This window comes from Lolium rigidum, unplaced genomic scaffold (assembly GCF_022539505.1).
Source record: "Lolium rigidum isolate FL_2022 unplaced genomic scaffold, APGP_CSIRO_Lrig_0.1 contig_27167_1, whole genome shotgun sequence".
NCBI classification, from domain to species: Eukaryota; Viridiplantae; Streptophyta; class Magnoliopsida; order Poales; family Poaceae; genus Lolium; species Lolium rigidum.
This window is the reverse complement of record NW_025900074.1, coordinates 464,401-478,925: the sequence shown is the minus strand read 5'-3', so window position 1 is coordinate 478,925 and position 14,525 is coordinate 464,401. Positions and strand designations below refer to the sequence as shown.

The 14,525-nt window shown below is 37.9% G+C and overlaps 1 protein-coding gene across 1 annotated transcript; it reads left to right on the top strand.

The window, feature by feature from the left end:
* Positions 1–288: 288 nt before the first annotated feature.
* Positions 289–14,226, top strand: LOC124680742 (myosin-6-like). Its single transcript, XM_047215792.1, has 37 exons — positions 289–513; positions 756–901; positions 990–1,146; positions 1,343–1,401; positions 1,512–1,671; positions 2,226–2,375; positions 2,460–2,596; positions 2,689–2,835; positions 2,947–3,048; positions 3,782–3,839; positions 3,949–4,050; positions 4,758–4,795; positions 4,878–5,004; positions 6,326–6,493; positions 6,694–6,825; positions 7,169–7,278; positions 7,355–7,415; positions 7,595–7,772; positions 7,882–8,087; positions 8,405–8,524; positions 9,344–9,442; positions 9,673–9,882; positions 10,149–10,294; positions 10,399–10,507; positions 10,622–10,657; positions 10,738–10,794; positions 10,890–11,060; positions 11,193–11,342; positions 12,159–12,332; positions 12,693–12,797; positions 12,877–12,947; positions 13,040–13,139; positions 13,273–13,329; positions 13,428–13,484; positions 13,568–13,648; positions 13,804–13,889; positions 13,982–14,226. The coding sequence occupies exons 1-37, from the start codon at positions 304–306 to the stop codon at positions 14,094–14,096; spliced, it is 4,392 nt and encodes a 1,463-aa protein (XP_047071748.1). The 5' UTR covers positions 289–303; the 3' UTR covers positions 14,097–14,226.
* The last annotated feature ends 299 nt before the right edge of the window (positions 14,227–14,525 follow it).

The window sequence follows — 14,525 nt, the reverse complement described above, 5'->3', positions numbered from 1 at the left end:
CCCTTTATTCGAGCACGAGCGGTGTTTTTGTTGAAATGCCCAGATGACATATCCAACCATGCGTATCTCAGGCATTTTCATTCGCACAACACAAATGCATACGCATGCATTTCTTTTGCCCTTAATTCATTTGGAAAATCTTCTAGGGAGTAGTTCTGAATTGCTACTGGAATGATTTCCACTATCAATGCTATAGGTTGCCCATGTCTCTAACTGTTTTTTTTTTTTGGGCTGCTGCAGGCATCCAAAAGCCGCTTTGTCGTGGGCTCCCATGTCTGGGTCGAAGACTCGGACGAGGCATGGATGGACGGCTTGGTGGAGGAGGTCAATGGGGACGATCTAGTCGTAAACTGCACCTCCGGAAAGAAGGTCACCGTCAATGTCTCGAGCGCCTATCCAAAGGACACGGAATCCCCTCGTGGTGGCGTCGAGGATATGACCAGGCTGGCCTACTTACACGAACCAGGAGTGCTCCAGAACCTCAAGTCCAGATTCATGCTCAATGAAATATACGTAAGTTGAGTCTCTCAACAAATTGGCATCAGCTCGATAGACACTAGGTCATCTTGTCGGTGTACTTTCCTTCTTCTTTCATGATCTCTTCATTATCCATCATTTCATACATATTCCACCGACTACACACACACATATACATATATATCCTCTCCAACAAATACTAGTCAGTAGCGTGCTCTTCTTTTCGTGATACTGCTCATTTCCTTGCAGCTTCTCTAATGGATTAATTGTTCTTCCAGACTTATACTGGGAATATTTTAATAGCTGTAAATCCATTCCAAAGACTACCTCACCTCTATAACAACGATATGATGCGGATATATAAAGGAGCAGAATTTGGAGAGCTGAGTCCCCATCCATATGCTATCACTGACCGTGCATACAGGTCTGTTTATTATTGTCCCATTGCAGTTTTGTCTCAACATTTTGCATGCCAATCGTTAACAAGGCGTCCATACTTTCCTTCTGCCCAGACTTATGATGAATGATCGTATCAGCCAAGCAATATTAGTTAGTGGAGAGAGTGGAGCTGGTAAGACAGAAAGCACTAAAAGTCTTATGCAGTATCTTGCTTTTATGGGTGGTAAACCGAAAGCTGAAGGAAGGTCTGTGCAAGAACAAATCCTAGAGGTGCGTTCCTCAGTGGCGCTTTGGACTGTTCTTTTGGTGGTAGCACAAACAATGTTTCATTTTGGATTGATCCTAACCTCAGGCACTTCACTTTGATTAGATGCATATACCAAACAATTTTTTCCCTCTTTTTAGGGTGAAAAACTAGTAATCTATAATTGATATGGTTTTCTAACACTCTGCTTATCCAACGCAGTCCAACCCTGTGCTTGAGGCATTTGGCAATGCAAAAACAGTCAGGAATAATAATTCAAGGTAATGAGCCTAAATTTGATGCATCCTCCTTTACTTGTTGGGTGGCTATTAATTTACTTACTCAAATAAAGATCAATTCTTCTTTACACCTACCTTTCTTGATTCTACAGTCGTTTTGGAAAATTTGTTGAGATCCAGTTTGATCAGAACGGGAAGATTTCAGGAGCTGCCATAAGGACTTATCTTCTGGAAAGATCACGTGTTTGTCAAATATCTGATCCGGAAAGGAACTATCACTGTTTTTACATGTTGTGTGCTGCACCACCAGAAGTAAGAGTCTGTTCACTGTGATCTTCTGAAATTTTGTTTGTACCACACTTTTTGACAACTATTTGTTCTGTTTAACTAGTTTTCTAGCAACTTAGGCACAAAAATAGTCTACAATACCCAATAAAATAAATTCTGAACATACCCTAAATGGACTGTAAAACTGAAGAAATTTGCAATAACCTCAGAACATTCACATATAGAGGACAATTGCTGTCAGCTGAACTATACCATATGTCTTCCATGGATAAGATTTGCTTCCGCAATCTGTAAAATTGGCTTGAGCGTAATCAACTCAAGTTTTGCATACATTCTTGAAAGCAAATTTGTTTGTTAAAGATGCTGAGTTTTTAAACTAGTAGCTGTGCAGAAAACAGATTGGTGCAACTAAGACATTAAGATGTTGAGTAGTAATCGCGAAGTATCTCAGTAACACTATTAGTGATTTCCTGCATCCTTTGATGCACCTTTTGATGTTGTAGTAATCTTTTGTAAATTGGAGTGTTTTACCATAAACCATAGGTAATGTATTGTTGTTATGTGAATATGACTATCAGGTACGGGAGAAATACAAATTGGGAGAGGCTAAATCATTTCACTATCTCAACCAGTCTAATTGCATTGAACTTAATGGGATGGATGACGCTAAAGAATATGTGGAAACCAGAAGAGCTATGAGTATTGTAGGTATTAACTCTGATGAACAGGTACAACCAAGGTTTTCCAAGAAATCTTAGTACCTTAGCAGCAGAGGAACAGTATTTTTACATGCGTTTTGACATGTCTTGCAGGATGCCATATTCAAAGTTGTAGCCGCTATTCTTCATTTAGGAAATGTAGAATTTGGAGAAGGAAAGGAAGAAGATTCTTCTGCACCCAAGGATGAGAAATCTCAGTTCCATCTTAAGACAGCAGCTGAGCTTTTCATGTATTTATTTCGTTAGTGATTTCTTTTGAAATTTTACCCAAAGTTCCTTTTTTGCATCCTTTATATGAACATGCAACGGCAACATTCTGCAGGTGCGATCCACAGGGTCTTGAGGAATCTTTGTGTAAGCGTGTCATGGCAACGCGTGGAGAGAGCATCACAAAAAATTTAGATCCACGAGCTGCAGCTCTTAGTAGAGATGCATTGTCTAGGATTGTTTACTCACGTTTGTTTGATTGGTAAGTTTGCAACCATCATTTAGTGAGATTATTTTGTGTGCTTCTGTATTTTGTACTATATGTGGTGCAGACAAAATTTGTTATGAATATTGAGTTTTTTCACTGTTACAGGCTTGTAAATACAATCAATAATATAATTGGTCAAGATCCAGAATCAAAGATTTTGATTGGTGTGCTGGACATATATGGTTTTGAAAGTTTCAAGACAAACAGGTGCTTAACTGGTATGCTTTTGCATTTAATCTACTAATTTTGTCTGTATACTTATAGAAATCGCGTATGAAAGTCTTAGTAGATGGACTTCACCATTCGTGCATTATGCACTTAACATTTAAGCTTTGGAGGATAGGATAAGCTCGTTATTACGTATGCCTCAAATATGGACCATATTGAATTTGAATTAACTAAACTAGAAATGTATGGTATAAATATCAAATGATCAATAATCTAGATATGTCCAACTCGCACCAGCAGGCCAACAAATAAGAGTTTGTGCTGTTTCGTAAAAAGTTTTAACCTGGTTGGGCTGGATTTTCTGCAAAGCACAAATATATTGTTCTAATCGACACAAGTAGCCGGCTGGAACTAACACCATTACTACCACATCTCCTGGACTAGGTATTACCAAAACTGCTAAGGGGAATAATCTGTTCTGAGTGAAAACGAGGCTATATCGATATTTAGATATTGCTAACTTTATCTTTCAAGAAAATTCAAAAGGATTGTGTCTGGAAGCACTGGTTTATGTACAAGTTTCAGGGAGGCACACCACACCTCCCCCCCCCCCCCACACACACACACACAATGCACTACATGGTTTCGTTTGCTATATGAATGGTCTTAACTGGCAGTAGATGATAGTGCAACTTCTGCATACATAACCATCTTCTATTGGCAGGTTCGAAAGAAGGTTAGTATTAAATGCTGACATTTTGATTGTTTGCAGCTTTGAGCAATTCTGTATCAATCTAACTAATGAGAAGCTCCAACAACATTTTAATCAGGTTATCAAATGAAATCTTCTTTGCCCAATGAGTTCTGTATTTAGGTTACCCCACGCCCCCACCACTTTAACATTCAGCCACTTTCTAACTGAACATGTACAATTAACAGCATGTTTTTAAGATGGAACAAGAAGAATATACGAAGGAAGAAATTGATTGGAGTTACATCCAGTTTGTTGACAATCAAGAAATTCTTGATCTCATCGAGAAGGTAAGGAAAATTCAGATTCTCTACAATGTCATCTTTATATTCAACTTGGTGCATGTTCACAAAATACAAGATACTGGTAATTCTTGATCAAGATCTTGCATCTACATTCCCCATTCAGGGTCAATTACTAGAACATTTGGAGGTGATTTGATTTATATACTTAGATGTACAGGTACTAGTCATTAGTAGCCAGTAGTCCGTATACCAGATTATATACTGGATGACAATATTTGTTGCCGTAACCGCTCGTACATGCCATATCTGCATTCGTGATTAGCAGTCTGTCCTCTGTTTATTTCCCTCCTTAGTTTCCGTTAAATATAAGAGGACAACACTATATTTGTGCATGGTACGTCTATATATCTTCTATCTGTTTTTTTGACAACTTTACCGTAGGGGAAGCCCCTATGATGTGATTTTATATATTATAAAGGCACTGTACAAAGAGGCTCACTCTGGAGCTTAGAAATACATCAAGGGGGTTGGAAGTGATCTAAAATCAACATGAATTAAACAAAAATATTATGCCGCCAATCAATAAGAGGTTGCACTAAGGCAACTTTAACTTTCTGTCTGGTTGATTGTATTTCGTGCATTCTTATTCATTTTAATATTTTTTAGCCATGATATATTGCAATAATAACCTAATTTTGTGGTTTGGTCATGTTATGCAATCTTATTTCTTGTTTCTCATCTATTTTATGCAGAAACCAGGGGGAATAATTGCTCTGTTGGATGAGACATGGTATACACAAATAGTTATAATAATATCCTTTAAAGCTTAGAGTAAAAAAAAAGAATTAACAATTGTTTGTATTATGCTTCAGCATGTTACGGAATTCAACCCACGAAACATTTGCTGAGAAGCTATATCAAAAGTTCAAGGACAACCAGCACTTCAGCAAACCCAAATTTTCAAGATCTGATTTCACTGTTCATCATTATGCTGGAAATGTAGGTAACATAGTCTTGATGTGTATGTAAGCACTGAAATTTTTGTTCTAGTTATAAATTTTGGAGTGGTAACACTTTGGAACATATTCCTGATGTGCATGTACGCACTAATTTTTTTTTTTTCTAGTTATAAATTTTGGAGCGGTAACACTTCGGAAAATATACGTGATTAACGTGTAATTATGAATTTATGTTACATGTGATATAGTACTTAAAATATTTACCATTCTAAGATCATGTTTAAGCCCTGTTTGGAACAAACAAAAAATGTAGGAGTTTTGGAGAATAGGGTTCCTATATGAAAAAATCTTATGGTACCATTTCGACAAAGGAACACGAATCTTCGAATGTTTTGAAATTCCTATTGAATGGGCACATCTTCACCTTTACTTCCTCATATATGTCAGAGTCAATGATAGTTTGCTCGTTTGTAGTTCCAACTTATTATTAGCAAAGGTGATTACTGTAGCTACCTTCTACTCCCTCTGTTCACATATATAAGATGTTTTAGACATTTCAAAGTGAATTGGATATATACACCATAATGAGTGAATCTACATACTAAAAGTAGACTAGATACACACCAAAATGGATTAATCTACAAAAAGCTAAAACATCTTATATTACTGAGCAGAGGGAGTAGTATTTGAATACTTGGCTGTGTAAATCTTATGATGCGGAGTCTGAGGGAGTTTATCTCCTCCATTATCTGAGAAAGTATGTGAATACCAGTAGAATCATGTCCATGGTATACAGAGCTTGCTCTTATATGGATATTATGTCTTCTCTTAATAATTGGCAGTCACAGATTTGCTGAAATTTAACATATAGGGGCAAGTAATCAGTCAACTAAACAGAACAAGAGGTATGTGGTACACCTGGATAAAATATGTGTAGTTAATGTGAGCACTAAAAGGCTCCATATTAGATGGTCTGGAATGTGTCCAGGTCTACCAGTATATTAACAGCTTTTGCTGAAATCATTAATGGAAGAAAAGTACTATCCAAGTATGTTTGGGATAGCAGCAGAAAGAGCCAAAACAGGGCTTCCATAGTCGAATAATCTTGTTTAACAACTCATTAATTTTCACCCAGTAACTAAGCCAACCGTTCGTGCATTACTTCTTTTGCTTTCTTAAGTCTTTCGGCCTAGAGTCAGTTGACATTCCATGATCCTCCTAAAAAATGTGTTAACATTTGTTTGTCCATTTCTCTAGTCAGGATCCCTTATTTTACTGCTCTTCTAGTCAGTCTGTTCAATATGAATCAGCCATTTACACATTTATCATGTGCACTAAATGTATATGTCTGTCTGCTGCAGGTCACCTATCAGACAGATCTTTTCTTAGATAAAAACATAGATTACGCTGTAAATGAACATCAAGTGTTATTAAATGCTTCAAAATGTCCATTTGTTTCAAGTCTTTTTCCACCTGTTGAAGAATCAGCGAAGTCCACAAAGTTTACTTCAATAGGCTCAAGTTTCAAGGTAGAACAGTTGCTCTATTTCCGTTTTTTTCAGCTGAAAACTGTAGGGAAGGCCCTGGCAGTAAAATTTTATATAAGGGAAAAATATTACAAGAGAGGAGAGAGATGTACAAAGGGTGTAGCCCAGAAAACTACTAACTATTGCTCTATTTCTTTCATATATTTGTATGTATTGAGGCCTTTATTTTGCATGATATGCAGCAACAACTACAATCTCTATTAGAAACGCTGAGTGCAACCGAACCACACTACATCCGCTGCATAAAACCCAATAATGTTCTCAAGCCAGCAATATTTGAGAACAGTAATGTTCTCCAGCAGCTTCGTTGTGGGGTGAGACTTGTGCAACTTTATTTTATTGTGGATTCATCAAACATGCTCCTTAACCAATGATGTTCATTTAGTCAAGTTTTACCAGTTTAAATGCATATAAAATATATGTTTCGTAAGTTCTTTATTTTCAGAAGGTAAAAGCACTTAGTCCTAAACCTAAAAGCATACTTTATAATGTAGTAATAAGTCAGTACCTGTCACCGAAACTTCATTAACAAAAAAGATGCACACTTACAAATTAATGCGAGGCTCAGAAAAGGAATGCAAATAATGTACAAATAATAGCTTTCTAACGTACAAGAACTAGTCTAAGTTGGGAGATGCTATTGATCTTTCTGAACAGGGAGTTTTAGAGGCAATAAGGATAAGCTGTCTAGGATACCCCACTAGACGTACCTTCTATGAATTCGTCAATCGATTTGGGATTCTGCAACCAAAAGTTCTGAGTAAAAGGTAACTTACAATTTTTATTCAAGTATTTCGTGTTTCTATTCAATATGTTGTGAGTAATTAAGTTTCCCTTTGGCAGTCATGATGAAATTACTGCTTCAAAGATGCTTCTTGAGAAAGCCAATCTTGTAGGCTATCAGGTAATTACAGTAAGAAAGCAATGCCCCCAACAAAATGGTTTGCTAACAGATATTCCAGTAATGTAAAGCAATCACAGACTAAAAGTCAGATATTAAGTTTGACAATTTGGATTGTCAAACACTGATAAGTTGTTTCATTATTCGTGTACAAACCTCACTGTCTGATTTCGAATTTGCAGATAGGGAAAACAAAAGTGTTTCTTCGAGCTGGTCAAATGGCTGAGTTAGATGCTCTAAGAACTGAGGTTTTGGGAATCTCTGCCAAAAAAATACAAACCAAAGTTCGGTCATTTATGTCTCGCAAAAAATACGTCCAGCTGCGAATATGTGCTACACAACTCGAGGCAGTATGCAGGGGTACACATTTGTGCTTTCACTTTACTTGGAACTACCGTTCTTTCACTCTTTCCCCCCATGAAACCTGCTTTTAGCTGAGAGAGTGACTTGTGTACTTTAATTATCAAAGGAACACTTGCTAGAAAGTATTACGAAAATCTGCGAAGACAGGCAGCTGCTTTGAAAGTTCAAACCCGCTACCGTATGCGCCAAGAAAGAAATAAATATAGAGATTTGTGGTCTGCATCAACTACTATCCAATCAGGTCTACGTGGCATGGCTGCTCGCAACAAACTCCGCTTCTTCCGAAAAACAAAAGCTGCAGTGATTATTCAGGTATTCCAAATGTTTGATTCAGTCAAAGTAGATCCACCAAATGTAAGATGCAACTGTTGTTCATATATCAGATGCGTGTGCTAGATACATGTATTCAGTCTGTCAGATTTTCTATTCATCTCAGTATCTAACATGACAGTCTGATATGTTCTCTATTGCCATAAATAAATCTGCTTTCTTTTGAGCATAGTGAAATGAGGTGCTAACTTGTATGGCAGTACGATGAAACATTTGTGTTTTCATGATAACAAGACGCTAATATTAGACTATAATGCAATTTTATCATACCTAGTCTAATCTGATTTGATCTCTTGTAGAGTCAATGCCGCTGTCATTTAGCGCGCTCACGGTATGTGAGGTTAATGAAGGCCACAATCAAAACTCAGTGTGCTTGGAGAGGAAAAGTTGCCAGAAGAGAACTTCGACAACTCAAAATGGTAAGGGCCCTTATTTTGGAAGGTAAATTGGCAATGTTACCTCTGTTAGCAGACATTAAGACTAGTAAACAATGTCCATGTTACCCCTGTTGTGGATGGAAATGAACCAAATTGCCACTGTCTCTTATTCTCTTGCCTGTTCTTCTACCCAGAGAAGATCACCATGCCTGTTTCCTAGCACGGGATGTTGTATCCCACCACCAGTCTCGATTTGCATCCTCTTGCCGGCTTGTCATGCTTGTTGGTGGTCGCGGAGGCATCAGTCTCATGGTTGGCATCCACATTTGTGGTCTGATCTGCCTCAATCCGACTCATATGTTGAGCCGGATCCTTGAGAATGCCTCATCCTGCTACATGTGAGCATCTGCGCTCGCATCGTTGGGTGCACTTACTGCTGCTGGCAGCGATTTGTTAGTGGCCGTACCTAAGGACTAATCCACAATTCTATCCAAAGTCATGGAAGTTTCTGCCCAAATGCTGACCCTTATAACCTTAATTCGCACTAACAAGATCAATGAACACTCTCAAATAGCAAGAACAAGAGGTGAACATACATTTTATGACCATGGTAGTAATGCAACTGCAATCTTGTATTGTCAAAAATATTCTTTATCTTCTTACAAAAATAAGTATATTATTAGGCTACCACCCAGTTTGCTGGGAAAAGTTTTGGACACCACCCAACTACAGTGGCCTTGCATTCTATTCCTCGATCACAAATCAGAGCCAATCACTGGGTTTACTAGAATTCTAACTGGTTCAACTATCAAGGTCCATTTTAATTTCGTTGACGCGTGGCCACTTTTTCATTACTTTCAGGCTGCAAAGGAAACTGGTGCTCTACAGGCTGCGAAGAGTAAATTAGAGAAAGAAGTTGAGGAGCTTACTTGGCGGTTACAATTGGAGAAACGCATCAGGGTAAACACACTAACCATTCCACTATTTTCTGACTATCTTGTATTCAATGAAACACGGAGAAGGAAAATGAATAGACACCAAGAACAAAATCTTGCAGATATTGCATCAAAAGTTTGCACACTTCCATGGCTGACATTGCTAATATGTAGGGGATTGTTGTGTATCTCTTAACATTACAAAGGGAACTTTTGTGATTTTGTAATTACATATGCATATTTTTGTACTTGCAGTCCGATATGGAAGAAGCAAAGACTCAAGAAATAAAGAAGCTCCAGTTACAGTTGCAGGAATCACAACAGCAAGTCAAGGACACAAAAGAATCTTTGAAAAAGGAACAGGAAATTGCCAAGGCAGCATCAGAGAAAGCTGCTTTAGTGCCTGAGATCCGTGTTGATGCAACTCGAGTCAATGAGCTCACTGCTGATAATGAGAAGCTCAAGGTATTAACGTACATAAATATGAACACATACAAAATAAGATGCGATAAGAAATCTAGCATCCGAACTTGTGTTGTACTACTGAATCAGTGAACTCTCCATGTCCTTTCAAAGTAATGAATTTCTTAATTAATTATTAGCAGCTCCCAAGCTTAAATCATTTGCTCTCAAATGGCCAATCCATAAAAGGATGTGCATAACAGGAATACACTTGTTATCAGTTTATTCTTTTGTAGCCCAGAAGAGTAACACTATGATACTCTTTTGAGTTACAGACACTGGTGACCTCTCTTGAGACAAAAATTCAGGAAACAGAACAGAGGTTTGAAGAAACGGACAAACTCAGAGAAGAGTGGCTTAAAAAAGCTACGGATGCAGAGTCACAGATAAATGAACTAAAGAGCACAATGCAAAGGTTCTCTTTGTTTGTCTCTAATATAAACTCGTGATGTTGGTAAATGCTATCCCTTAGTAGCCAAACTATCTCATGTTAATGATTGCAATTATTTCCACAATCAGCCTTCGAGAAAAGTTCACTAGTGTGGAAGCGGAAAATAATGCTCTCCGGCAACAGGCTTTGAAAGCAAGACATGACAATGTAGCTGTGCTTAACATGCATCGAAAATCTGTAATCTCTCTCTCTCTCTCTCTCTCTCTCTCTCTCTCACACACACACACACACACACTATCATCCTATACTTATATAACCCGCTTATGCTTCTGAGTATTTGTAACTGTGCAGAACTTGGCTAACGGCAGCCTACCTGGAGACGAACAGGTTTGGAACATCGATCTTATACTGTTTGTTGACAATGTCTTAGATTTTGTTTACATAACCTAACGGAATCGTCCCTCCAGACACCCCATGGCACACCTATGGAATTTGGAAGGAGATCTTTGATTGAGAGACAACAGGTATTTTACTTGGGCTGATATTCAATGATTAGAAGCATTTGGTGAATTTCTGAGAAACAAATTAAACTATGATTGGTCGTACCTTTTCCTTACAGGAGAGTGTGGAAACACTGATAAACTGTGTCGTTGAAAACATTGGATTTAGTGATGGAAAACCAGTCGCTGCAGTAACCATATACAAATGCCTTCTTCATTGGAGAACTTTTGAAGCTGAAAGAACAAATGTTTTTGACCGGCTTATACAAATTTTTAGTTCAGCAATGCAGGTATTTCATTCTAGTTTTCCAAGCCCCAAATGATTCTTGTATTTGTTTTCATTCTAATATTTACTTAGTTATTATCATTGTGTGATCTTGCCCTTATTTCCCTTTTGCAAATCTGCACGACTTATATCACAGAAACAAGACAGCAATGCCGATCTCGCGTACTGGTTGTCAAATTCATCTTCATTGTTGATTATACTACAAAAGAGTCTGAAACCTGCTGGCTCAGGTATAACAACACCACTGAAAAGGACAACGACTCAGACGTCTTTCCTCGGGAGGATGGTATGTGATATATGTATTTTTCTCGAACACGCATAAATTGTACCCCCTCCGATCCAAAATAAGTATCGGTGATTAAACTTTGTAGTAGATTAGTACAAAATCTCCGACACTTGTTATGGATCGGAGAGAGTATATCATTTTGTATTAGAAGGAGCACATTGAAAGGACACAAGGATACATCCAAACAAGGAGAACCAGAAAAGCAAAAAGAGGAACAGAAAAAGAAAAAAAACAAAAAGAAGGAATAACCAAAGCTATCAACCTAACTAATTAGCTAGCTAAAAGGCTCTAGACGATTTATGCATCAGGAGGATTAGCATGGTTATATGTTTTGTTTGATGATCTGTTTATCATTATAGTACTCAACTATGGACATATACCACTAGTTGTGAAAGCACCCATCATGAGCTCCTATCTTTTGAGCCTTAATCTTAAAAATATTAAATATAACAAGCTGTGGTACCACTGGTATTAGGAATGTAATAAGCCATTAAGGATTAGAAGTACCAACCTTGTGGATCATGCAGGTATTTTCACTCTGAGAATTTTGGATAAGGGTGCAATTTGGGAATTTTGCACTTCGTAAACGTAAAACAGAAACAAGAACGATTTGAAATTTTATGCTTGATACATTTGGACCATTTAAATTAAATTTCATATCTCCTGTAGTTAATTTATAACAAAATCTCCTTTTTGCATAATAATTAAACAAGGGTTCTCTGAGTGCTAGCCAATGTAACTTTTCAAAATTTTACGATACGCAACCTGAGGTTATCTTGACTCGCTTCTTTTCAATTGGTGTTATATCATCCATAGGTATTCCGTGCTTCAAGCATTACTGTTGATATGGATCTCGTGCGCCAAGTTGAGGGCAAGTATCCCGCATTTCTTTTTAAGCAGCAGCTTTCAGCTTTTGTGGAAGGCTTATACGGAATGATCCGTGACAATGTGAAGAGAGAAGTATCTTCAGTACTCTCACTTGTTATTCAGGTTACCCCATCTATCACGAGTCCTCAGGTTAAATATCATTTCATACTTTAGAAGATTCTTGCTGGATTAATATAAGTGTTTTAGAATAAGTTTGAGACATCTAAGCAACCTTGATGCACAAACTACGGTAGCAAGTAGAAATACAAGAATACTCACATCTGCCAATTCTTGCTAGTTCCTTTCAGTTGGCCTTTTGGCCTAGTACTTCATTACCTTCAAGTAAATGAGAACAATTTTTTTTTCTATCATGAGTACTGATTAGGCTGTTATTTATTTTTATTCTGAACCTGCCTTCAGTTGTGGCAATAAGTTTTTGTTGCTGGTCTAATGCTCATTTATGTATCCCTATTGCTACTTAAGGCACCAAGAACTGCCAAGGCTGGTTTGATAACAGATCAAGATAGCTATTGGCAAGCGATAGTCAAACATTTGAATGATCTCTTGAAAACATTGCAAGAAAATTGTGTAAGTTAACACCTTTAAGTCTATCGTGTGATTTGGTTGCATGGTGTTCTGACTTCTGGTCATTATGCTGATATTTCAGGTCCCAGCAATATTTGCTCGGAAAATCTTTATACAGATTTTTGCATTCATCAACGCTCAACTCTTCAACAGGTAACTTCCTTTGTGCTTAGACTCCCTAGTTACTAGTTCCTCTGCTGTTGATTTCCCAGTTAATAGTTCCCCCTTCTGGTACTATGTGCTAGCCTTCTTGTACGGCGGGAGTGCTGTTCTTTCAGCAACGGAGAATATGTGAAACAAGGACTGGAAGAACTGGAGGCGTGGTGCACACAAGCCAAGCCAGAGGTAGATATATATATATATACATATGATTTTTCTATTCCTTCTAAAACCACACACTTCGTAATATGATTAGATGCTTATGAGCAACATTTTTTCCTTTAACTTTCTCCACCTTCTGTCTAACCGATAAATACAGTACGCAGGAACTGCATGGGATGAGCTTAAGCACATTAGCCAGGCTGTTGGTTTCCTGGTATGTAACCGTAAACTTTAGCATGCAATTTCTGTTTTGGTATGGATTCTCGTCAGTTTTATTTGGTAATGCTATACCTTTTTTGTGCTGTGATGCAGGTCATTTTCAAAAAATTCAGGATATCATATGATGAAATAATCAGTGATCTCTGCCCAGTAAGACCTTTCACTCCGTAGAGAGGCTGCAGGAATCTTCAATAGAAGTAGTTACACATCTAATTATTTTTGCTATATTGCAGATGTTGAGTGTCCAGCAACTTTACAGGATATCCACACAGTATTGGGATGACAAATATAATACTGAAAGTGTATCCGAGGAGGTAAGTACCAAATCTATGATTACAGATCCATGTAAATTCACATGGCTAATTGAGCACCTTACCCTGTTTGGAACGAGCTTCACATGAGCGATATATGGTTCCCTTCATGATTTGCTAAGCCAGGTTTTCAGAATTGATTCATTCATTGATTACAGGTCCTTAATGAAATGAAAACACTGGTGAACGAAGCATCTGGCCAGGCCAACTCAGGCAATACCTATTTACTAGATGAAGAAACAAGGTACGATGAGTATCTACATATGTTCTTATTTGAAGTAAAACTCGTGGTGGAACACATTTGATGATATTTGATTTTGAATGCTCTGTGTGCAGCATGCCGTTGTCGCTCGAGGAGATAGCCAGTTCTATGGATGCCAAGGAATTCCAGAACGTGGTTCCACCGCAGGAACTCCTTGAGAACGCGGCGTTCCAGTTCTTGAAGAGCTGAAGAGTTCCGCGTGAGAGCAGAAGACGTGCAGTAGCCTCCTGAGGATAGGATGTTTGTAAATTGTCAGTAATATAGGTGTTTTCGTTCTTTCCACTCCCCCAGCTGGGGCTTGTAGATTATTCGATTTTCATAGTCATAGGCTGGTTGGTGTAAGATCTCATAGTTTTTTTTATGGCTGCCGGCTGGGTTGGGAAGAGCACATGGCAGGCAGGAGGTCATTCACAAATCCATTCTTTCTAGTCAAGTTAGATATACCGCATATATATGTAATATAGTATCCGCACATCCATTCGTGTAGCCAATGTATGTAAAGAGTGGTGTTTTGGCTCATGAGTATATGCTCTTTTTATTTTGAAATGCATCTTAGACACATTTTAAAATGTTAAAAAGTTTCAAACTAAAAATTCGCGCATACATCTTCTCGTGCTA